The 22,962-nt window shown below is 38.6% G+C and overlaps 2 protein-coding genes and 1 long non-coding RNA gene across 9 annotated transcripts in view; 1 reads left to right on the plus strand and 2 right to left on the minus strand.

The window, feature by feature from the left end:
* Positions 1-1,867, minus strand: part of ppp1r12b (protein phosphatase 1, regulatory subunit 12B) — a 61,665-nt gene extending 59,798 nt beyond the window's left edge. For all 6 annotated transcript variants that reach the window (XM_088639839.1, XM_088639838.1, XM_088639842.1 and 3 more), the window contains exons 1-2: positions 1,732-1,867; positions 18-108 (exon numbers count right to left, since the gene is read on the minus strand). In XM_088639839.1, the coding sequence (XP_088495965.1) occupies positions 18-108; positions 1,732-1,751 (111 nt within the window). In that variant the 5' untranslated portion in view covers positions 1,752-1,867. The remainder of the gene's footprint in view (positions 1-17; positions 109-1,731) is intronic.
* The window catches only part of LOC148658534 (uncharacterized), a 28,380-nt gene continuing 7,219 nt past the window's right edge, over positions 1,802-22,962 (plus strand). For both annotated transcript variants that reach the window (XR_015940093.1, XR_015940094.1), the window contains exons 1-3: positions 1,802-1,931; positions 9,345-9,432; positions 11,867-11,935. This is a non-coding gene — a long non-coding RNA (uncharacterized LOC148658534). The remainder of the gene's footprint in view (positions 1,932-9,344; positions 9,433-11,866; positions 11,936-22,962) is intronic.
* On the minus strand, positions 6,923-17,533 carry LOC148658535 (uncharacterized). Its single transcript, XM_088639836.1, has 5 exons — positions 17,026-17,533; positions 11,292-11,905; positions 10,963-11,116; positions 8,765-8,873; positions 6,923-7,644 (listed from the first exon to the last, which is right to left on the minus strand). Exons 1-5 carry the CDS (start codon positions 17,299-17,301, stop codon positions 7,406-7,408), a joined length of 1,392 nt encoding a protein of 463 aa, XP_088495962.1. The 5' UTR covers positions 17,302-17,533; the 3' UTR covers positions 6,923-7,405.

Genomic DNA, 22,962 nt, shown 5'->3' on the forward strand with positions numbered 1-22,962 from the left:
CCTGGGTTCTTACATACCTGTGTTGATCGCCTTGTCTGGCGTGCCTGGCGAGACCTTGCTTTTCTCTGAGACTCTGCTTCTTCATCTCGCACTGGTGTCAGATATGGCCTGAAAATATGTTGAAAAGGGTGTTTCTTGTTTTGTTTAGCACAGTCATACAGCATGTAAACTGTTATTGCCATCAAATGCCTGCCATGGGAGAAAGGAGATGTTGTTTTTTGTTTTGCTGGAAGAAATATGGTATTGTTTTATTCTTTGACCATAATTTGAAAAAAATAAAATCAAATCAACACAAAGTTTAATTACCCAAAAGTGCCTTAGCTCATGCTGTTCAGAGTCAGACAACATTGCATTTCACGCTTTCTACCACACAGAATTAATAAGAATTGCAAATGGATATTTTCAAACCAGTATACTAAACCATTTATTAGAAAGTACTTGTCAGTTTTAAACATGTCAAATTTTATTGTGATTCTGATTTCACATTGTTTTTACTCATTTAATTTTTTTAAAACATAAACATCAGTGTTCTTGACCTAGAAAGCAGCAAATCAGAACTTGTAGTATTGATAATGAACACAGGATTGTTATCATAAGGAAAACCTTTATGCAAAATGAAATTCTTATGTTACTAGTCTTAATAGAATCATTGTGAAGCGGTAATTTGTGAAATGCTTTATATACAAGTATTTTCCATCCTGTTTTTCAGTTACAGGCATTTGGAAAAGTGTGGATGCTGAGTGACAAATATTTAATTAAATTCCAAATCATTTTACATCTCCATTTTATCTCCAAAGAAAGACACAAAAAAGCTAGGATAATATTGCTCTAGGTGCTGAGATAATTTTATTTCTGAAATTCTTTTAAAGTTTATTGATCCTGATCTATTTGCAAGGCTTCCAAAACTGGGAAAGAAAATTACAGGCATTTTGTCCACTCAGCTAAATGGTACATCTTGTTAATATTTTATATTTTACTATTATTTACTCAGTTTCATGCACTAAAGAGTATGAGAGCTAATGGGCACAGACACTGTGAAGACACTGATCTATTACAACATTTGAAAATGAGGAGAGGAATAGTATCAATCACTGTGATATGCAATTCTACCTCTTAGTCTGGGTTTTAAGAGATCTTTTCCCCACTAATTGTAATACCTCCTTTCCTCCCCTTTTTTAACTTGTCAGATTGTAGATGCAAAACCTCAGGGAGACAAAAGACAGGGTGATGAATGACTCTCTTAAGTGGGACACACTAAATGTATTGCATTCACAAGTTAAAGGGAAAAAAAATCTGTGAGCATTTAGAAATTGAAGAAAAGGTTGGATAAATTTGTATGAGTGGCGGAGTTGTGCATATACTGAACATCTGAAAGCAACCTACATGTTCTAGATTTCAAGTGAGATTTAAAGTGGAGTAAGGCTCTAAAAGAACATATAAAACCTACACAGATAAATCTCGATGCGTTATCATCATTCCCTACAGAGCAGTGCATACTTCTAAAAGAATAAACTCTTAAAATAGGAGTACTGTATACAGGCAACCAGAGCAGACAACACTATCCTGAACATATCTTTCCTGCATCCTGATTATGCAGCAGGAATGTACTGGGCTAGTTTTCTTATTGCTCTTTCCACACCCCTGCTTAATTCAAGTGACTCACATTTTTTAAAGCAAAGCAAGCTAAAACCCAAACGAGATCCTGAACCAGAGAGGAGGAATGTACTGTACCTGGTTATGCAGGCTTGCATGTCTGCTGCGAAGGTCAGGGGTGGAGGCAGGCAGACTTGTGGAAAGACTGCAGTGCTGGGAGCGGCACTCTGGGACAGATCAGACTCCAGCTAGGAGAGTGAACAGGAGATGCAAACCACCCAGCACACACAGCAAGGAGACAGTCTGGCAGCAGGACACTTCGCTATGATACACTATCTGTAAGTACCTGATACAAACAGAGCTGGTATTTAAAGGCATACAAGCTCCTTTTTCTCTTATTTCCTTTTCTAGTCACAGTGAAAAACAATGTGGTACAGTCCTACAGTCAAATCCTAGTTAACCTACTTTGGATTTTTCACGCAGGGGAGTTCTCAGTGCTTCAGGCAGCTGCCAAATTCTGCTCATGCTGTAAAACAGCTCTGTATTTAAAGGGTGAACAGACTTTGTGAATCTAGGACAGGGCTGGGAAGAAAATGAAGGCACAGTTTTACACATAGGGTGGTGGGTGTCTGGAGCTACACAAGCTGTTCAAATCATTTCTCTGAGTACCTCTAAGAAAAGGTTTAATAAGCTTCTAGTATCCATATGAGCCTGTGAACATCCTGCATACAGTGTTGTTCCTTGTCCCCACTCAACCTAATTTCTGTGAAGAAATAAGAAATGTTTGTTTAAATAACATTACTGTGTTTGTAACATACCAGTCTTATGAATCAAAGGGTACCCACCACCCCCATGTCAGAAACTATTTAGAATCATTTTATACTACATCTTATTTGGTTTTGTTTTAAAAGATGGATTAATCTTAAACATTTCCTTAAACATTACAAAAAGACAATGGAAATTCATTACAGTATCACCCACCTCTGTTCAATTGCATATGAATCACGATTCTCTTATTCTGTATCAGTTGATAGACAAATCTCTCCATCATCTTAAGAGTTATACTGTATATGTTGTTCCTTAATCCCATTTACACATGAACTTATTTTTAAGCAGATAAGATAACTTTATTGGCCATATACAATTTCTTGCATTAGGAATTTGTCTTTTCGCATACCCCAGCTTGCCCCCTATGAGACACACAGGCACGGAGAGAGAAGCTTGGGGACAGAGTACAGGGTCATCTTTTATACGGCACCCCTGGAGCAGCTTGGGTTAAGGGCCTTGCTCAGGGGCCCAACAGAGTAGGGTTCATCTGCCAGCCACGGAATTTGAACCGGCAACCTTCCAGCCACAGATCCTTAGCCACAGTGCCCCACATCGCTCTCTGCCCCTGTCCAGTATATTATTGAGAAAACGTATGCCTGCTTTGTTGGGAATTGCACTTCAAAATTTAAAATAGCAGTCTCTCTGTAAAAAGCTGGATAAATATTGACTCCAAGGTTTACAAACTCTTGACTGTGACTTCTCATTATATTGATTTCTAGTACGATATTACTCTATACTTATACACACAATTCCCAATTGACCAGCTCTAAAATTCTGAAGAAGCACTAACACTACTTTTGTGCACATTAAGAATGACGGCTCATTAGATCAAATTTATTTTCAACTAAGAACACTAAATAAAGTGTGTAACATCAGGACTTTTGTCAGTTCTTTCACCACTGCTGCTCCTAGTTTTCCAGCTGGGAAAGCTGAGTGGGGGACAAACTAATCTCCTGGTCTAAATGAGGAAACATGAACATTGCTTTGAGCTTTCACGACCTCGAGCTGCCACATTGATTTTTATCTGCACAAATCCGCCACGGCAGGTACTTCACACAGCTTGCTCATGCTTCCACAAAGGAAACTGGGAAGCTACTAAGGTATTAAAACTTTGGTGATATGCTTCATGATATTTTTTGAAATACCCAATGGGCACTGTGTGCTTTTCACTCACTACTTCCTCTGAGTCTGGCTAAGGGGATGAACTTTTGAAGTGTCTGATATGTGGGGGATCAAACTTTTCAGGTACTTTGAAATTCCCATAACTCAATGAAAACACAACAGCATTCTTACTTCATGAGGAATAACACCACCCAAGAATTAAACGTATCAAAAAGTGTTTATTGAGTGTTTGGTCAGGGTGGGACAGTGGAGCAGTCCTGGGGCCCTGGCTTCAATTCTGAACCTTGGGTGCTACGTATCTGCGTGGAGTATAGTGACAAGTTTGTCACAATAAAATCTAACTATAAATGAAAACTTTTCAAAATGTGGATAAAAGTAAGATAAAATGATAAAAAGATAAAATTTACCTTGATAAAATGGAGAAAAAAAGTTTGCAGTGTACTGTATAAAGTAACCTCATTTCGTTCACACAAAAGTCAGTACATTGTCTTACTGAATTACTTTGAATTGTTTGTAATCCTTTTTACTCAAGCTCAAGAATTATTGGCACCCTTGATAAAGATGAACAGAAATGCTTGATAAAATAATCAGCACAGATAAAGAGCTACTGTATATTTTATTTCCCCAGAAACTTGAAAACAGCAGGCTTTTAATCTAACACAATTATTTCAAAACAAATGTTTTTAAATCAGTTATACTATTGTTTTCTCAAAAACACAGGCATCACAACTATTGGATCTCCTTTGTGTTTTTTACAAGAAAATCAAACAAAGAGAGAGCTGGAATAAAATTCTGCTTATTTAAATACAACCCAGTCCTAAGGAACACACTTCCTGGTTCACCAGGTTCTAAGAAAGAGGTAACACAAATGATAAAAAAACTTTTACCATCCATGACCATGGGGAATGGCTGGCTGTGATCGTTGATCTTCACAAATCGAATAATAAATACAAAAAATACATAAAAAGTTAAACATACCAGTTAGCACAATTAGGACAACAAGGAAGAAGTTCAAAAGCACTAAAAGAGTGGTTATCCTACCAGGAAGTGGAAACAAGTATACCTTGTCCCCACGTACAGTGAGGAAAATGATGAGGCAAAAAAGAATCCAAGTGTCATGAAGAAATGCAGTGTCTGGTTGTGTCTTGGGGTCACCAAGTCTCCAAATCAATGGTTAGATGGTATAGTACATACTGTGCATTCCAACAGGCTACAGGGTTGCTAGAAAAGGCCCTTAATGACAAAAACAAACAAACTGTAGCAGTTGAAGTTTACCAAATGCCATTGGGACTTTGATTGGAACCAGGCGATGTGGTCAGATGACACCTAAATTGTACTCTTTTGCTATTCATACCTTCAATATGTTTGGCGTCCGCACAGGGCTGCATACAAAGAAAAAGACCTCATACCCACTGTGAAATATGGTGGTGGATCGTTGATGTTTTGACTGTTTTGATGCCACTGGCCCTGGATTCCTTGTTATGATCAACGACATCATGCACTCTACTATCAGGATATTCTGGCCAAAAACCGGGTTGCCTCTGCCAGAAAGCTGCAACTTGGTCACAGGTGGACCTTCAATGACCCTATGCACAAAATTAACAAAGAAATTGTTGAAAAACTGATTGAAAACCCGTGGTCTGAATTGAAGAGGGCAGTCCAAAAGCATAGACCTAAGGACGTCAAGAATCTGGAAAATGTCTTCATAGAGGAATGGTCCAAGATCCCTCCATATCTGTTATCTATGGCAGAGGAGGCTGCACCAAGTACAAACAGGGAATCCAAAATAATGACACTGATGTTTTTGAGGAAAATAAAATACTATTACCCATTTAAAAATGTTTTGAAATGTTTTCATGTGTATTAGAATTAAAGCCTGTAGTTTCCCCTTTTTTTGTGCATAACATATAGCTGATTATCTGTGCTGTTTATTTTCTATGCTTTTTTTGTTCATCTTTATCAAGGGTGCCAATAATTCTTAAGCCCACTGTACCTTTGTACTGATTCTAATTAAAATTGAAGGTTAAAACAAAAGCAAACTTCAGCTGGCATTGCTGGGAAACAAAGATAGAAGTCTTCTCCAACTGAACTTTGATTTTCTCCAGTTTATAAGACAGTTCAAAGAGTGAAAGTATAAGAGCCCTTTCTTACAGCTTGATCTGTTGTTCAAAAAAGAGATAAACAGATGTCAGGAAACATGACTTCTGAGCTACAAGCTGACTGACACAAAGCATACAGCAAAGTTCAAATTTGAGCTTACTAGAGTATCTGAAAGGTGTTCTTGGACTTTTAGTGCATTATAGTAGTGCATCGCCACATGTTAAAGCAATGTTCCATGTTATCAATGTTACTACAGTAGATTTGGTTTTCCAATAAATATGAGTATCATTAACTTAAAGTGGAATTAATTTGACCAAATAAAATACTGTATATACTAAACATAAGCTAGGATCTACTGTATGGGACACCACAGGAGACCAAACTAGTAGCAGATCTTGATCCATCAATAGAGACAAACTACCTTGTTTAAAAAAGAAAATAACCTAAGAAATGGGTTGGATTAATAAGCACCTAGCAACCAAGCAAGATGGCCAAACAGTTCCCTCTCATTATGTCAACATTCTTATGGAAAAAGTCTTGTTCTGGTGGCCATTCTTGGGTGTTTCTGATGGAATGCGAAAAGCAACTTCCACAGACTGAGTTATATGTGAAATTCAATGCAACATCAAAACTTTAAAATCATTACAGAAAAAATATATACTTAAGGAGAGGGCAGCATGGTGTCACAGTGGTTAGCATTGCTGCCTCCCAGACCTGGGGTGCTATCTTTGTGGTGTTTGTACAGTATGTTCTCCCAATAATCATGTGGGATTTTGATGGGTACTCTGGCTTCCTCCCAGTTTAAAGGCATACTAACTGGTTTCTGGGAAAACTGGCTCAGGTGTGAGTGTCTGTGTTTGTGTTTGTGTCTCCCCTGTGACCCTGAATTGTAAGAATTGGTTAAGCCAAGGTGTATTTATATCATTACTGAAAGGAGAAGAACTAAATACAGGGTATGCTGAAGGTATTGCAAAGATGATGTGGTTAGTTATAAACAATAACAGCAGTAAAACAAACTGTAACTGAATGAATCGTATTCCCAATCCCAATTGTTGCTATCGATATTTTTACAACAAACTTTTTAAACAAATTAATAAGGAATGTCATGATAATAGCTATGCATATTAATTGCAATTTCTCTACTTGTGCATGTATTAGAAGATTTTGAAACACACAAAAGTACCAAAAAGAACCCAACAGCCTTTGAAGTTCCCTGCTCAAGGAGAAACAATTTTTTTCCTGGTTTCATGCTGTAGAACAATAACTTCTCAGCTCCCTCTTGTGTTGGCTGATGATATATTTTTTACTTCACCCAGCTCACTTCAGAGACTTGAGCTCACACAGTGAGAAAAAAGCATACAGTACATAACAAAAGCAGAGGTCTTACACTCAACACTTATTCAAACAAAATATGCATACTTGTAGTGGTTTATTTTCATGAGGAGAACATATCATTCGGAATTAAAGCTTCCAAGTCCCTTTTGGCCTTTAGAGCCCTTAAAACCTTTCTTGTCCCCAATACATAGAAATATGCATTTATTTAAAATTCCTCAAATGTTTTTTTTTTTTCCTTTTTTGTAACAATATGAAGCAGGGGAACATGGGGCCCAGCACCAAAATATGTTGTTAAGGCCACAAAATGGAACAGTGAGTTTTCACACTTGTCTTTGCAATGTTCAAATTCAGAGCTCAAGCCTAGCTCTGGTCCCTCAAAGCACCCAGGGAAGTCTGGACCTATGCTAGCTATGCTACTGTAGTTCCTCTAGGCACAGGCGATCCAGCTGGCCTTTATAGTGCTGGGGCCAGTCTCCCCAGCTCTGTCCATGAGCACCTTGAAGCCAGACTGACCGGGATCTGCCACTCTCACCCTGATTCCAGGGCTGGCCTGAGTCAGGCCCAGAGAGATGACAGGTAGCCGCGCTGCTGGTTCAGAGAACTGGACCAAGTGCTCCAGTGGCCAGGAGCACTCCTCACAGCTCATCTCCACCTCTCCAGAGAAACCTGACAGAAGAGATAAAAAAAAGTGCTGAAGAAGACGGGTAGAAATAAAGAAAAGCCCCTTCTTGCAGTCACTTGATCGTGTCTGTTGTAGAATCATGAAGCAGTGGCAGGTCCCAATACTCCTACAGGAAATTTCAAATATGAAACATATAGGGCTTCTGATTTTCAACGTATATCTTCCACATATATTTATAATCCACGTCTTCTTTTAAGCAATTTTATTGTTTTTTTTCAGTGATCTCTGCATCCTAATTAAGAGAAAATATTGAATGCTACACAATTTGGGTGCTTTCGATTTATCATCTTTCTTAAAACACTGGTTTTGTTATTTTCAGACAGCATACGACTACAGGGCTGTTTTATGCTGAATATATATTTTAGAAAATGTCTTTTCAGCAGGTGGAAAAATGACCAAAGTATGAAGAAAAAACAACAAATAAGATATGTGCTACTTTATATGACTCTAGGTTGGAGGAATGAAATTCAAGTACAGTAAATCAGGTTTGGGGGGAAGTGATCACCATAATGTATCAGCTGTGCTCCAAATACAAATAACACGAAACATCCAGAGGTTCAATCAAGACAGTCACTTTAGAACAAGAGCCTTATTCACTAACTAATGGAATGACGTGATTTGTAATAAACAAATCAAATTTGCTCAAAATAAGTGCCATAGTATAACAAAAAAACACAGAAATCCAGAAGCCCTATTAATTTAACCTCAATCTTGCAATAATTAGGACCTGAGTAACAATATGAAGTTAGGTCATATTATACCTTATTATATTATATTTTCTAGCTTTTGTTCTGTATAACATTTATGAATTATCCTTCAAATCCCTCACACATTTGTCATTAAAAAAAAAATATGTTTGTGTAAATTGTAATTATCACCTACTGTACATGTACATATTTGTTATGGCTTTTTTAAATCATTGTCAGTCAGGAGAGTTGCATTTACATTTAGGGTTAAAAAATCATTATAAAAGTAGATATGATTTTTATTTTTTTGCCCCATTTCAATTTTATACAAAACTACAGTAAAGAGAAAGGAATAATTATCTTTCTTTAGCTCTGGAAGTAAAAACAGAAGAAATATTCACTCTTAAAACAGACTCACAGCTCTGCACAGTTGCACCCACTCTGGCTTCAAGCTGGTCCAGTTCCTGTTTGAGGTTCTGTACCTCCCCTAGGACTGTGGAATCCTTCTGTTCCCTCTGCCCTGTGTTCTCCAGCCAAAAGAGAAGAGATTTTGCTCAGTGTGGACAGCCCCCTCCTGCACTGCATTCTGACTCACACTCACAAAGAAATTTCAGCTGTGTCTTTCACCTTTTGTCATACTCCAAGACTTGCAAAACACAAGGTATAATGAATTAGGAAATCAATTGCTTCACTGAAGACAGGAATGGCCAGATGCAGTCCTACTTGGTGTAGGTATTTTACAGATCTAAGGGTTACCTATAAATCCTGCTGGACAGTCTATCTGGTGATGTTGATCACCAGAGTCTAATGCCTTTTAGTGTACTAAGGCCAGACACTTTGCTTCAATCTGTTATGACAGCATCTGTAAAGAGAGCAGAGTAAGAAGATTCTAAAATGCTTTTTATAACAAAAAACAAGAGGAGACCATTCAGCCCTTCTAGCCCATTTGTTAGTTAACAGCTAATTCAAGCAAGCATCTCATTCAGATTTCTCTGTAGGGCTGTGGGATTACTGTGAGTGACGGGGTCAGGAGTTCGTCAATCTGGGAGGACCTTGGAGAAGAGTCACTGGGGCATGGCAAGGATGGTAAGGACCCATTGTTAAGAGATCCCAGGGCAGACCCAGGACATGGAGACTGTTGTTGGGGAAAAGGAAGTCTACTCTGCTCAACCACTGAGACCCTCACCAGGAATAAACAGTAAAATGAAATGAGATCTCATTCAGCTTGAGAGAACCCAAGATATCAGCTTCAAATTAATACTTGGTCCTAAACTCCCAAAAACCTTTGCTTTATCAAGTGCCTCAGTTTCAAAGGAAGTTCCAGATAATTTCTACTTCTGTCCTCTGGTTCATGTTTCAATATTGATTCTAAAGATGTCACTGTGTTGACATTGTCAAAGGCTTTTCAACACCTGTCAGCCACACAAAGAAATACATTTTTCAGTTTGTAATCATGGAAAGAAACTATATTGTCCACAAAAAACATTTTTTTTTAAATCAACACATTATGAGGAGGGGTCCCATTCTTTTAAATGTTTTCATGCATAAGCAATCCAAAAGCTATTATGGAGTATTTTTCCTCTAATGAATTTCATGGCGTATCAAAGCCAATCCAAATTGTAGAAGGAAACTAATGGAAATTTCAATGACATTTAATATTAATATTTTTTGTCTGCACCTTGCAGCACTTCTTTTGTCATGATGAATAATTCTCATTAGCATACCAATGCTCAGTTCACCTGAATGACATTTTCTGAATTCTGGCTTTTTATTTCAAATAGTACCAGTTGATATTCTCCTGTTTTAAATGTACAGTATGCCATTGCCTAAAACATTTGTTTGTATGATTGCTTCTTTTTGTAACCTTGAAAAGTACTTTGAATGATGCTCAGACTTCAGTGACAAAACGTTCCCATCAGTGTTAGAATTTTTCAGCTTTTCCTGCTTGGTTAGGCAGGTGCTTATGACTTGAGCTTCTGATTCACAAGCTGTCACATTCCATCAAGACACAGAACACTCTGGATGGGCGTGTCGGCAGGATCTGACAGGATCTGCCCTCAAACCATGAGAGACATGCCCCAGTAAGAGCAATTTTCGTAGCTTGTTATTCCAGTACTGTCACCATATTTTTTTCCTATGCGCTAACAAATGCTTCCTAAGCTTACTGAATTAAAAATAGTATACTTCTTTTATTATCTTATACCAAAGTTGTACTCATTCACCTTGCACTTGAGATAGATTGCATTTGCCTTCCTAAATTGTGAAGGGAGTATAAAGCTTGCATTAAAGCAGAGCTTTTGCTTTGACTTTTTGCTTTATTTATTCACATATTAGTGCACCCGTAGTGCTATAAAACATCCACTTTTATTTGTAAGGTGCACTCCCATTCCAATATCTGCATGTTGTGTGGTGTGCGCTTTTATAGCACATACTATACAGTATATCTAAAGAACAATAATGACGGTTATTGTCCTTTAGATATACTGTATAGTATGTGTTCAGTCTAAATTATATCAAGTGAAACTGACAAGTTTTTAAAGAACTGTGCTTTAACTGTCCTAATGTTACATACTGTAAATGTTATGGAATCTGTGGAATTTAAAGTGGCTGTATTACCTGGCTGATCTGCTCCTGGACAGAGTCCAGCTTGGTTCTGAGCTCACTGTTGGTATTCTGGACATCTCTGCTCTGTTCAGCCAGGCTGCTCTGCAGAGAGTGCAGCTCTTCTTGTAGTGAAGTCCTCTGTGACTGAGCAACCAGCAGCACTTTCCTGACATACAGAGAGACACTAGTAACAATTAAGCCAGTGTGAAGACTGAAAAAAAGAACTGGATCTACTCCTGAGATAATGAAGGAAATGTACACATGAAAGAGAATGGTCATGCTTACAGTATGTAACAAAACCCATTTAAACGTTCTACAAAAAGGCACATACAGTACTATACCTTATATTTGTTAGTTCCTGCCCACTTGTATCCAGCTGAACCTTCTGACTCGCTGCAGAATCTTTCAGATTCAGAATCTCCTTGTTATGCTCCACCACTTGAGACGACAGAGTGTGAACAAGACTGGTATGTTGTTTCAACAAGGTCTCAAGATTTTCATTACTGCTAGTAAGCCCTTCTAGATTTTGGACCAACATGGAATTCTCATTTCGGACCTCCTCCAGCATTTGGTCTTGGGCTGAGAAAGTTTTCTCTAAAGAGTCCACCTTCCCGAGGTAATCTGTGACAGAATCTGAGAGGGATTTCAGGTTTTCTCCCTGCTGAGAGCTTGTGTTAATGACAATAGTGACCTGTTGCTTTAGCAAATCCAACTCTTTGGTCGTAACCTCCAATAGGCTCTGGAGTTCAATCATCTCATCTCTTGGGATCATGGTCTCCTGTAAGGCAGTTAGTCTAGTATTCATCTGTGTATGAAGTGTAGATACTCTGGCAGCTAGTTCAGAGGTTCTCAGCTCTTCAATAGTGGTGACTGACTTTTCAACATGCTTCTGCAACAGCCTGTGTTCTTCTTCCAGATTGAAGAGTCTCTGCTCATATCCCTCGGAGCTGTAAATCTGTACAGAAATGTGAAAAGATACTGAAAGGTAAAATTTGGACATAATTCATAATTTTTTACAGAATAGTAGCATCTATAGGGGGTTAAAGAGAACCCCACTGGTAAGAAAGGCCTCCAGTATGAGTGCCTTTTAATGTACAAAATTGACTTTTTAACCAAAAATGCAAAGAGGGCTTAAATAAAAAACACCGACCAAAATACTTTATTATGTGTGAAGAGGCCCTTTCTGTCATAGGATACTATTTTTTCCCATGTCAAATTCACCTGAAGCATTTTTACTGGCTCCTAATGTGACTTATGTAACAAATGTATTTGCCAACACATTAAATATTTAATTTAATGCAAATTAAATATACTGAATGCTGTATAGTATGTATAAAGTGAATACAAAGCAAAAGCATTCAGTACACATGCAACAACAGTACAAACACAGCTAAATTAATGCATAGCACATGAAGTGTTTAACTGTAATTTTTTTTTATTTAACTGTCTTTGCTCTGAGGTGCGTTTAATATTGTTTCTAATATAGTACTAACACTACAAGATAGGAAGAATTTAATTAAAAGGCGAAAGAATTAGTCATTTTTAACCTGACAAGACAAGCAAATTGGATTCAAGACCTCCTGTTCAATTTACTGTTAGTTTATTTACTTTTACAGTACTTGTTGTTCTTCCTATACCTCTTTTCTTACCTCATATAGCATTTGTTTTAAGGATGCTAGGCAACCTACAGTAATAGCATTAGGCAGACTCCAAAGACTTCCTCTTGCAAAACTATTTTTATCTTGGGCAAGGAATAATTCTGATGCCCATGGTAAGGCTTTGATGCTCCTCTGCAGACACCCCGTAGCCTAAGGGTGTTAATGTCACAAATATATCATGCAACTTACAGTAGCTATACTTTACCTCATAGTAATGCTAGTGCTCATTTTTCCAATAGTAACTCTACTAAAGTAGTTCTAGTCTTGTATTCTCCCTCTATTCAATGGCTATCATTGTTTCTGTGTACATTTTATTAAACTTAAACAAGGTAGGTGCCATGCCCTAAGTGTTATTACTCTGTATCAATGATTTATAATGTGAATACATGCTGTTCAGTGAATAATTCAACGCATGGAGTGAACCATTCATATTCACAATGTTCACAGCTAGCTGTTTTTTTATCTATTGATTATAGATTATGTGCCGATAAAAATGAAATAAATCTCTTAGTGTTCTGAGCATTTAAAAAGCTGAAGATTAAAAATGCTGCCTCATTAATTCCAAAACAGTTTACTTAGACAATTAAACCTCACTTGCACAGATCCTTGTTGTACTGTACATTATTATTCTAGGGGGCTGCAATACTGGAAAATGTTGGAATGTACAGAATACCAATATGATAAATACTAGCACTCAAAGGCAGTCTAGCATGTTTAGCAAACTGAATTAACTATGCAGTAAAAGGTACCTAGGTACTTCTAGGTAGCTGTAAAGCTCTGAAGGCCAGTCTTTCTTTAGTTCTTTTCTCACTGTGTTCTTATGGGTTTCCTCTGAGCACTCTAGTCTGCTTCCACCTTCCAGGTTAATTGGAGTCCCGAAACTGGGTGTGTATGGGTCTGCATGCTCATGTGTTTACGCATGCGTACCTGTACATGTCCATGCCATCCACAGTGGAATCCCGCCTTGTACCTGTGCTGACAGGATACTCTGGGACAATAGTACTGTGCTTAATTAACGCCAGGCTGAGAATGGTCAATTGGAAGGATCAGCTACTGTATATAGAGGGGAAATAATTTGCTTCAATATAGAGATATATTGTATATGTATCTGATATGCAATATAAAGCAGGTGTAGCAATTGTTTTTTTAATTCTTTAAACAATAAAGGCATACATAGTCTGTAAACTGCACTGCATATTATTTACAAAGTGAAAGGTGTATTGCATTTAATCTATTTAGTACCTGACTATAGACACTAGCACTGTTTACAGTATATAAAATGTGTAAGTAATAGTCAGTACTCTGAAAGCTCAGGTGAGGTTGAGGTAGGGCATGTTTCTAGGGAAGTTCAACTAGGGATGAACTGAGGAAGGCTCCACAGTCGAAACGTAGTGTCTCTTTTCTTTTCACATGGAATTAACCTTAACGTCTTTCTAGGAAGCCTAATACCCACTTGGTAGTCAAGGTGGTGTTACAAAACCATTGTTTGACCCCCTAAAACTGTTGCTGGATTAGATTTACAGTTAGTCCTTGTGAGCACAAATAGCCTTTGTAAACATGTTGCAGGTTCCTATTTTTGAATAGGGTGCCAGAGGTCAGTATTTACAAAAGCATAGCTGTGGTCTATATTTAATGACCTGACAAGTGGTTTAAAGTTTCAGTTATTACAGATGCAGGGCATAAACCAATTCTGAATCATAGGGGAATGAATAATAAAACTATTTAAATTACATTGTATACTGTATACAGTATGTTCCCTTCGCTGATATTACTTACATTATATTGAACTTACCCAGAGATAAAGTAGCCCATATTCTGCACATGAACTTTCATGTATTGAAAAGGGTTCATTACATTTAAATAATATGGTTTTAGCAAAAAACGTAATTTCATGTATTTTTTAATCTCTTGAATTTCATGCATAGAATAATTACATTTAAGGATCTGAAAGGAATTGACTTGGTTTTAGATTCTGATTTTTTGGTAAAATCAAGTGACAATAACAGTTGTGACTGTGAGTTATCACTCACAGGATTTTACAGGAGCTTTAATTTAGCAACTGAATAATATTAGAATTATGCAGTTACTTGCTAAAACTGTTATACAGTGTGTGTACAGTATATATAGTTTATACAGTATAACATATAGTTAGGGCAGGGCAGATGCATATTATGTAAATATATACAGTGCCTTGCGAAAGTATTCGGCCCCCTTGAACTTTTCAACCTTTTGCCACATTTCAGGCTTCAAACATAAAGATATAATTTTTTTATTTTATGTGAAGAATCACCAACAAGTGGGACACAATTGTGAAGTGGAACGAAATCTATTGGATTTTTGAAACTTTTTTAACTAATAAAAAAATGAAAAGTGGGGCGTGCAAAATTATTCGGCCCCCTTGCGTTAATACTTTGTAGAGCCACCTTTTGCTGCGATTACAGCTGCAAGTCGCTTGGGGTATGTCTCTATCAGTTTTGCACATCGAGAGACTGAAATTCTTGCCCATTCTTCCTTGCAAAACAGCTCGAGCTCAGTGAGGTTGGATGGAGAGCGTTTGTGAACAGCAGTTTTCAGCTCTTTCCACAGATTCTCGATTGGATTCAGGTCTGGACTTTGACTTGGCCATTCAAACACCTGGATACGTTTATTTGTGAACCATTCCTTTGTAGATTTTGCTGTATGTTTGGGATCATTGTCTTGTTGGAAGATAAATCTCCGTCCCAGTTTCAGGTCTTTTGCAGACTCCAACAGGTTTTCATCCAGAATGGTCCTGTATTTGGCTGCATCCATCTTCCCCTCAATTTTAACCATCTTCCCTGTCCCTGCTGAAGAAAAGCAGGCCCAAACCATGATGCTGCCACCACCATGTTTGACAGTGGGGATGGTGTGTTGAGGGTGATGAGCTGTGTTGCTTTTACGCCAAACATATCGTTTTGCATTGTGGCCAAAAAGTTCGATTTTGGTTTAATCTGACCAGAGCACCTTCTTCCACATGTTTGGGGTGTCTCCCAGGTGGCTTGTGGCAAACTTTAGACGAGACTTTTTATGGATATCTTTGAGAAATGGCTTTCTTCTTGCCACTCTTCCATAAAGGCCAGATTTGTGCAGTGTAAGACTGATTGTTGTCCTATGGACAGACTCTCCCACCTCAGCTGTAGTTCTCTGCAGTTCATCCAGAGTGATCATGGGCCTCTTGGCTGCATCTCTGATCAGTCTTCTCCTTGTCTGAGCTGAAAGTTTAGAGGGACGGCCAGGTCTTGGTAGATTTGCAGTGGTCTGATACTCCTTCCATTTCAAGATGATCGCTTGCACAGTGCTCCTTGGGATGTTTGAAGCTTGGGAAATCTTTTTGTATCCAAATCCGGCTTTAAACTTCTCCACAACAGTATTACGGACCTGCCTGGTGTGTTCCTTGGTCTTCATGATGCTCTCTGCGCTTTCAACAGAACCTTGAGACTATCACAGAGCAGGTGCATTTATACAGAGACTTGATTACACACAGGTGGATTCTATTTATCACCATCAGTCATTTAGGACAACATTGGATCATTCAGAGATCCTCGCTGAACTTCTGGAGTGAGTTTGCTGCACTGAAAGTAAAGGGGCCGAATAATTTTGCACGCCCCACTTTTCATTTTTTTATTAGTTAAAAAAGTTTCAAAAATCCAATAGATTTCGTTCCACTTCACAATTGTGTCCCACTTGTTGGTGATTCTTCACATAAAATAAAAAATGTATATCTTTATGTTTGAAGCCTGAAATGTGGCAAAAGGTTGAAAAGTTCAAGGGGGCCGAATACTTTCGCAAGGCACTGTAGTTTATTTGAAAGTAAATACAAGTATCCTTTGTAATGTTTAAATAATATCTTCAGGCACTATTGAATACAGTAGGTTGTACTAGCTCTTGAGAAGATAAGGCTTAAAAATATTGGTATTGATAAGATACTGTTATCGGACTGCATAAAGTTAACAGAGCAAATCATAAGCTATGCTTTACAGTAACACCTCCACCATGACACACCACCAAAAGGGTACACAAATCCTAGATGTCTTCTAACACGTTTAAATTCTAGACACTTTCAGGTTGTAATTACTGTAAAATACGATACCAGAAATTGGCCCCGTTGTTAAAATAATTGCGCTATTGACCCAATGACAAATTCAAGGATCCCTCAAACTGCGATCTCTGATTTTAAAAATGGAAAAGCCGAGTTCACGCTGGTCAAACGATTCGCAAAATTCTAAGGAACTTTTTGACAGCCATTTTGAAATTAATCTATATCTAAAAAATAATAACAATAACAATAACATATCTTTATGTTTCGATTTGCACTTTTGTTTTGGGGCTAAATATTAATATGTATCCGTGCACTGTAAATATATGCACACTGTCACTGATCATAAAAAAAGCATCATACCTTTGCATTAACCTTTTGGACTTCATCCTGGTGGGTTTGTAGCTGCGCTATTTTCAACTGCACGCCCCTGAGGTTGTCAGTCAGGTAACCTATGGTCTGGAGTTGCTGGGTGAAAAACCAGGCGGAGGTGACAACCCCGACCCCAATCAGGAAGAATAAAATGATCACGGATGTATTATACTTTCCATTTCTTGGTCCCCGCTCGAAAGAGTCGTCCTCAAAAGAGTTCTCTTCCTGCCTGTGGTTATTTTTCCCCTTCCGATGCTTAGCTGTCATTTTAAAAAAATATATATTCACCTACTATGAACTTTTAATTGAAAGCGATGACAACAATCAACATTGACTAGACGTATTTCCAAACCACACGCTACTAGCTTTTGGAAATTTAATTTCTTAATTACATAACTTAAATGTCTGAACTTTTTTTTCCCCCCTACACAGTCCAATGAGTACATTTGCCATTCATCTTACACTAATAACCAGCAACCCGTGGCAGGTGGGACAGGCTGGAACACGAATAAGGAAAGGGGCGGGTTTATCAAAACCAATTGGAGGAACGCAGTCAGGCTAGTCAGGGCGTAAAGAGATTGGACCCTGCCAATCATGGTGTCCCGTTTGTACAGTGTTATCTAAGGAAGGCAACGCGTGCATGTTGGAGTTGGGTTTATTTTTGGAGTCCTGCGGTGTATTTTTAAGCAGCAGTGGTGGTGGGAGCTACTTGTTTATTGTTTCGTGGAGTTTCCCTAAGCTCGTATTCGACAGGGTTGCAAAACACGTACTGTAGGCGTGGTGTACAGTAGGAATGTTTATCTTTCTGTATATCTGTATATCTTTCAATAGGGCGTTCTTGCAGTGAACATGACAGCTGACAGTACAGTTTGGTTCCAGTCGTGCCTTGCCAATGTTATTTACTATTATTTATATACTGTATACATACCTGCACAATCATCTCTCTTAAGCAGTAGCCGGGTCACATTCTAATAATTCACATAATAATTGTGATCCAGCTACATTGTGCTGCACGTTGTACCACCTGACTTTAGTCTATTCTCGTATTTACCCAATTATTATTTCAAATATATGGTTTTCATAACACAATGGTGTTGTTATTCTCTTGGTGGGTTTTTGTCTCAGCACCATTTGGTCACATTTAAAGAGTAGATAGCCATTAACCTCACCAGAATTATACTATTGTCTGCAGCAGAATGAGGTATAATAAAGGAAACAAATGTACTGATTTCTTGAAGATAAAAAGGTTTCTTGGAGAAAAAACAGAGTGTGGACTAGTAGCAGATAGTACAGGGAAGTGGTGAAAAGAAGATAATTTGGGGGATTTGTCAAAAAGTAGGAAGTGTATACGTTTTTTGAGAGAGAAAAGTAGTAGGTGAACCACAGAAAGATGGTTAATGCAGGTGCAAGAAACCTGCTGTATAATAAAAAGATTTAGTGAGAAAATAATAGTTTTTGTGCGAGCCGCTAGAGAAAATAATCAGAGCATCAACAGAAATGTATTACTCTTTTTATACATCATGTATGTTTTATAAATATGAAAGATACAGACTTTGGATATTGAATAAATATTTATTTGCCATTTTAAGTATTGGATTATTCAAGATGGACTTTGGTGATACTCGCAGGTGAGGTTGTTGCAAAAGCAGTGGTGAATTTCTGAAAAACATTCCCATTCTTGTCCTTGAAGACTGATTGTGCTGCACTTTGTAATGGAAAGTTACCAAAGAAAAGTGTTTTATCCTAAAAATGTTGTTTACAGGCAGAGCTGTGTTGTAAAAACAGCTGGATTCTGTGAACAAAGTGTGATTGTACCCAGCAAGTCAAAGGCACGGGATGTTCTAAGAATATGTTTATCTCTGCCCCAGCAAAAAAGGTAGATACAAAACTGCACGTAGCTGTCTTCTCTGTCCTTCAAGGCTAAGACCTACTGTATAAGGACTGGACAATTACTGTCTCGCCTGTCTTTGTATTACTAACCAACCATAATGAAGTAAACAAGTTGAGGTGTTGCATCAGCTAAGTGTATAAAATAAGGGACTTTTATCTATTTTACTTTGGAAATTAGCTCGCACTTGCTGCACAGACTGGTGGTTGCTGTCTTTCCCTATTGCGCAATATGAATAAATGCTTTACTGAGTGAATGAGAACACCTTTCCTGGCTCTCCTCTGATAAAGATTCCACGACAGCTTCACTCTTGCCTATTGAATGGGCAAACTGCATTCCTTGACAGTAAGTTTTAGAAGCAAGGGTCTGGCTTCACTGATCTTCAAGCAGTACCTGGTGCACTGGATTATCCACAAGATCTATTTACTACAGCTACTGTGGGGCACAACCTCGGTTACCTCTTGGGCTTTATTTGCAGGTGTGTCCTTGAGAGTTGTCTGCATGGCTGCTATGTGGTCTTCTCCTTCCATATTCATGTCCATCCTTCAGCACCAGGAATCTGAACACTGCTAATTCCCAAGTACAACCTCAGGCCGTCACATTGGTGAAGACTGTATTCCATAACAAAGGGAATATCCTTGTGTTTTCACAACTTTCGCTTCCCGAAAAGGAATGCAGACATGACACTTTTTTTCCCTCATAGCTGACCTACTGTATCTACTCTTCAAGTAGGAATAATAACACCCAAGAATGAAGCATATTGAAAAGGTTTTCTGGGGTGATTTAGTTACAGTACAATTTGGTTTAATCCACTTGGCTGAGGGCTGACCACTTGGCCATAGGACAAGGAGGCTAGGACCTGCATGCAGATTGAGTGACCAAGGGGCAGCTGCAAAGGTGGAAATGGGGTGGAGGTGGGATGCAAAAGAGTATGCAAAGGAAAGAAGGGAATTATGTGTATTATATATAGTACAGTATATTTGTAATGTTTTAGGTGAGGAAATGATGTCAGGAATGATTAAATTATTCACAGCTGAGGCTGTTTGAACTTGATTTATGTCATCCCTCCCAAACTTTCATTATAAACTCCATGTAAAAGAGCACAGCATAGTCCCTGTGATCACGGTTTTAGAAGCCTGGAATATCTTCCCAGGATGGTATAGCTGGGTGCCTGCCTGGTATTTGTTTCAGTACTGAGTCAGTGATGTTGTCACTTTTCCATTGGTAATGACTGCATTCTTTTTTAGGGAACCAAGATTAAAGTAACAGTTGGAAATTCCCAGCTTTGGGAATAGCGATATTTCATAGGTTGGTGGCTGCTCTTTGGAAAGAAGAAGAACAGGAAGCATTTTTTTCCTTCAAACTCTTCCCCACAGTTTTTGCTGAGTTTTATGAGCCTGAATGTTCCTTCCTAATTCTAGTCTTACATAGTATTCTAAACCCTACTAGTAACCAGTGATCGAGGGTAATAATACCACATTTCCTATTATAGGGAGCCGTGTGACTGTACAGTATGTACAGTATGGTATTGCTCAAATTAGGGAAGTTGTTACATAATAAAAATATATTAATGTTTCCTGAGAGGAAGTCTGAGTTTGTGGGAACAAAATGCTAATGGGTAATTACACAAATGCATAGTGTGTGAGTTGGTAGAATTTAACTATACAGTGAAATATTTTGGGGTTACCAGCAAATCACAGTGTTCACAACCTCCTTCCAGGTGGCGAACTGTGTAATATTTTCCTGATTAAGCTTTTGTCCAAGTATAATTATTTACTGTATGAGAGTTACATTTTCTGGTTTAGCTAGCCTCTCTTAATAAAGTGGGAATAAATATGCTTTTAATAATGTGTTCTTTTTTTCCATAATTGTGCTAATGCAAAAAATGAATAATATTTTTATCCATGTATCAAATATATATATATTAAAAACTATCCTCAAAATTACATTGGGCAGAAGATTGAGGTATTTAAATAGATACAGTACAAATGATAGCAGGACCAGTCCCAACTTCTCAAACCGGTTATTAAATCTCGGTAACAAAATAAATCCAATAACGTTCTATTTTTTTCTACAGTTTTCTAATTAAGCACAAAATCTCCCTGTCTATGAGATTCTTGGGAACATCTGGATTGCAGTCCTAGATGCCAGAGGTCATTGTTACTCAACTCTCACCTTGATCAACCGATCGGGAACCTGCAGGGCCTGGTAACCCCACATGGGTCTCAAATGCCCGCCAAACTCTCAACCAATCATCGCCCATCTTTGTTCTGGATAAAAAGACACTGCACAGCTCAGAACACTACTTCTCTGGCTGTTTTTGCGCACCCTCAGAGACAATCAAATTACTGCCAGTGTTGTCTGTATAGGGACTGGAACCTTGTTTCAGCAAAGCGTTGGCCTGGGGAAAGCCCGTATGTAAGAATTCTGATTCCGATTCTGCTGGAACAATCTGCCACCAGGAAGGCATTATCAGCGCACATGCGTTTGCCTGGGGAGAGCTCTCTAAGGCAAGAGTCAGGTAGAAGAGGCTGTAAGATGTCCATCAGGTTGATAGGCCTTTGCTGCTGGGGAATAGGTGTGAGTCTATAACCCACAATGGAAGAAGGTGCAGTCCCCAAAACTCTCTGCATCCTGGCAATACCCCTGCACTGTGCTTGGTCAACTATCAGATTTGGATTACCGGGTGAGGATCAGGCACCTTCGCTGGGTGGTGGTGCCCTGACTGGCCCCCCATAGAAAGCACGGGGACTCAATACCAGCCAGTTTTGGTCATGTTATATACAGTACTTTGCTTATACAGTATACTGTACTATGTATTATATTATTATAATATATATTATATTATACAGTGCCTTGCGAAAGTATTCGGCCCCCTTGAACTTTTCAACCTTTTGCCACATTTCAGGCTTCAAACATAAAGATATAAATTTTTTATTTTATGTGAAGAATCACCAACAAGTGGGACACAATTGTGACGTGGAACGAAATCTATTGGATTTTTGAAACTTTTTTAACTAATAAAAAAATGAAAAGTGGGGCGTGCAAAATTATTCGGCCCCCTTGCGTTAATACTTTGTAGAGCCACCTTTTGCTGCGATTACAGCTGCAAGTCGCTTGGGGTATGTCTCTATCAGTTTTGCACATCGAGAGACTGAAATTCTTGCCCATTCTTCCTTGAAAAACAGCTCGAGCTCAGTGAGGTTGGATGGAGAGCGTTTGTGAACAGCAGTTTTCAGCTCTTTCCACAGATTCTCGATTGGATTCAGGTCTGGACTTTGACTTGGCCATTCAAACACCTGGATACGTTTATTTGTGAACCATTCCTTTGTAGATTTTGCTGTATGTTTGGGATCATTGTCTTGTTGGAAGATAAATCTCCGTCCCAGTTTCAGGTCTTTTGCAGACTCCAACAGGTTTTCATCCAGAATGGTCCTGTATTTGGCTGCATCCATCTTCCCCTCAATTTTAACCATCTTCCCTGTCCCTGCTGAAGAAAAGCAGGCCCAAACCATGATGCTGCCACCACCATGTTTGACAGTGGGGATGGTGTGTTGAGGGTGATGAGCTGTGTTGCTTTTACGCCAAACATATCGTTTTGCATTGTGGCCAAAAAGTTCGATTTTGGTTTCATCTGACCAGAGCACCTTCTTCCACATGTTTGGGGTGTCTCCCAGGTGGCTTGTGGCAAACTTTAGACGAGACTTTTTATGGATATCTTTGAGAAATGGCTTTCTTCTTGCCACTCTTCCATAAAGGCCAGATTTGTGCAGTGTAAGACTGATTGTTGTCCTATGGACAGACTCTCCCACCTCAGCTGTAGTTCTCTGCAGTTCATCCAGAGTGATCATGGGCCTCTTGGCTGCATCTCTGATCAGTCTTCTCCTTGTCTGAGCTGAAAGTTTAGAGGGACGGCCAGGTCTTGGTAGATTTGCAGTGGTCTGATACTCCTTCCATTTCAAGATGATCGCTTGCACAGTGCTCCTTGGGATGTTTGAAGCTTGGGAAATCTTTTTGTATCCAAATCCGGCTTTAAACTT

This window comes from Lepisosteus platostomus, chromosome 7 (assembly GCF_059453375.1).
Source record: "Lepisosteus platostomus isolate fLepPlt1 chromosome 7, fLepPlt1.hap1, whole genome shotgun sequence".
NCBI lineage: Eukaryota > Metazoa > Chordata > Actinopteri > Semionotiformes > Lepisosteidae > Lepisosteus > Lepisosteus platostomus.

What these genes read in the sequence shown, in the direction of transcription:
- LOC148658535 (XM_088639836.1), bottom strand. Translation starts at nt 17,301, where the DNA reads ATGACAGCTAAGCATCGGAAGGGGAAAAATAACCACAGGCAGGAAGAG. An exon ending in CAGGAACTAACAAATATAAG is followed by an intron (nt 11,117 to 11,291) that starts GTATAGTACTGT and finishes TCTGTATGTCAG; the next exon opens with GAAAGTGCTGCTGGTTGCTC. An exon ending in TCCAGGAGCAGATCAGCCAG is followed by an intron (nt 8,874 to 10,962) that starts GTAATACAGCCA and finishes TTTTGGCTGGAG; the next exon opens with AACACAGGGCAGAGGGAACA.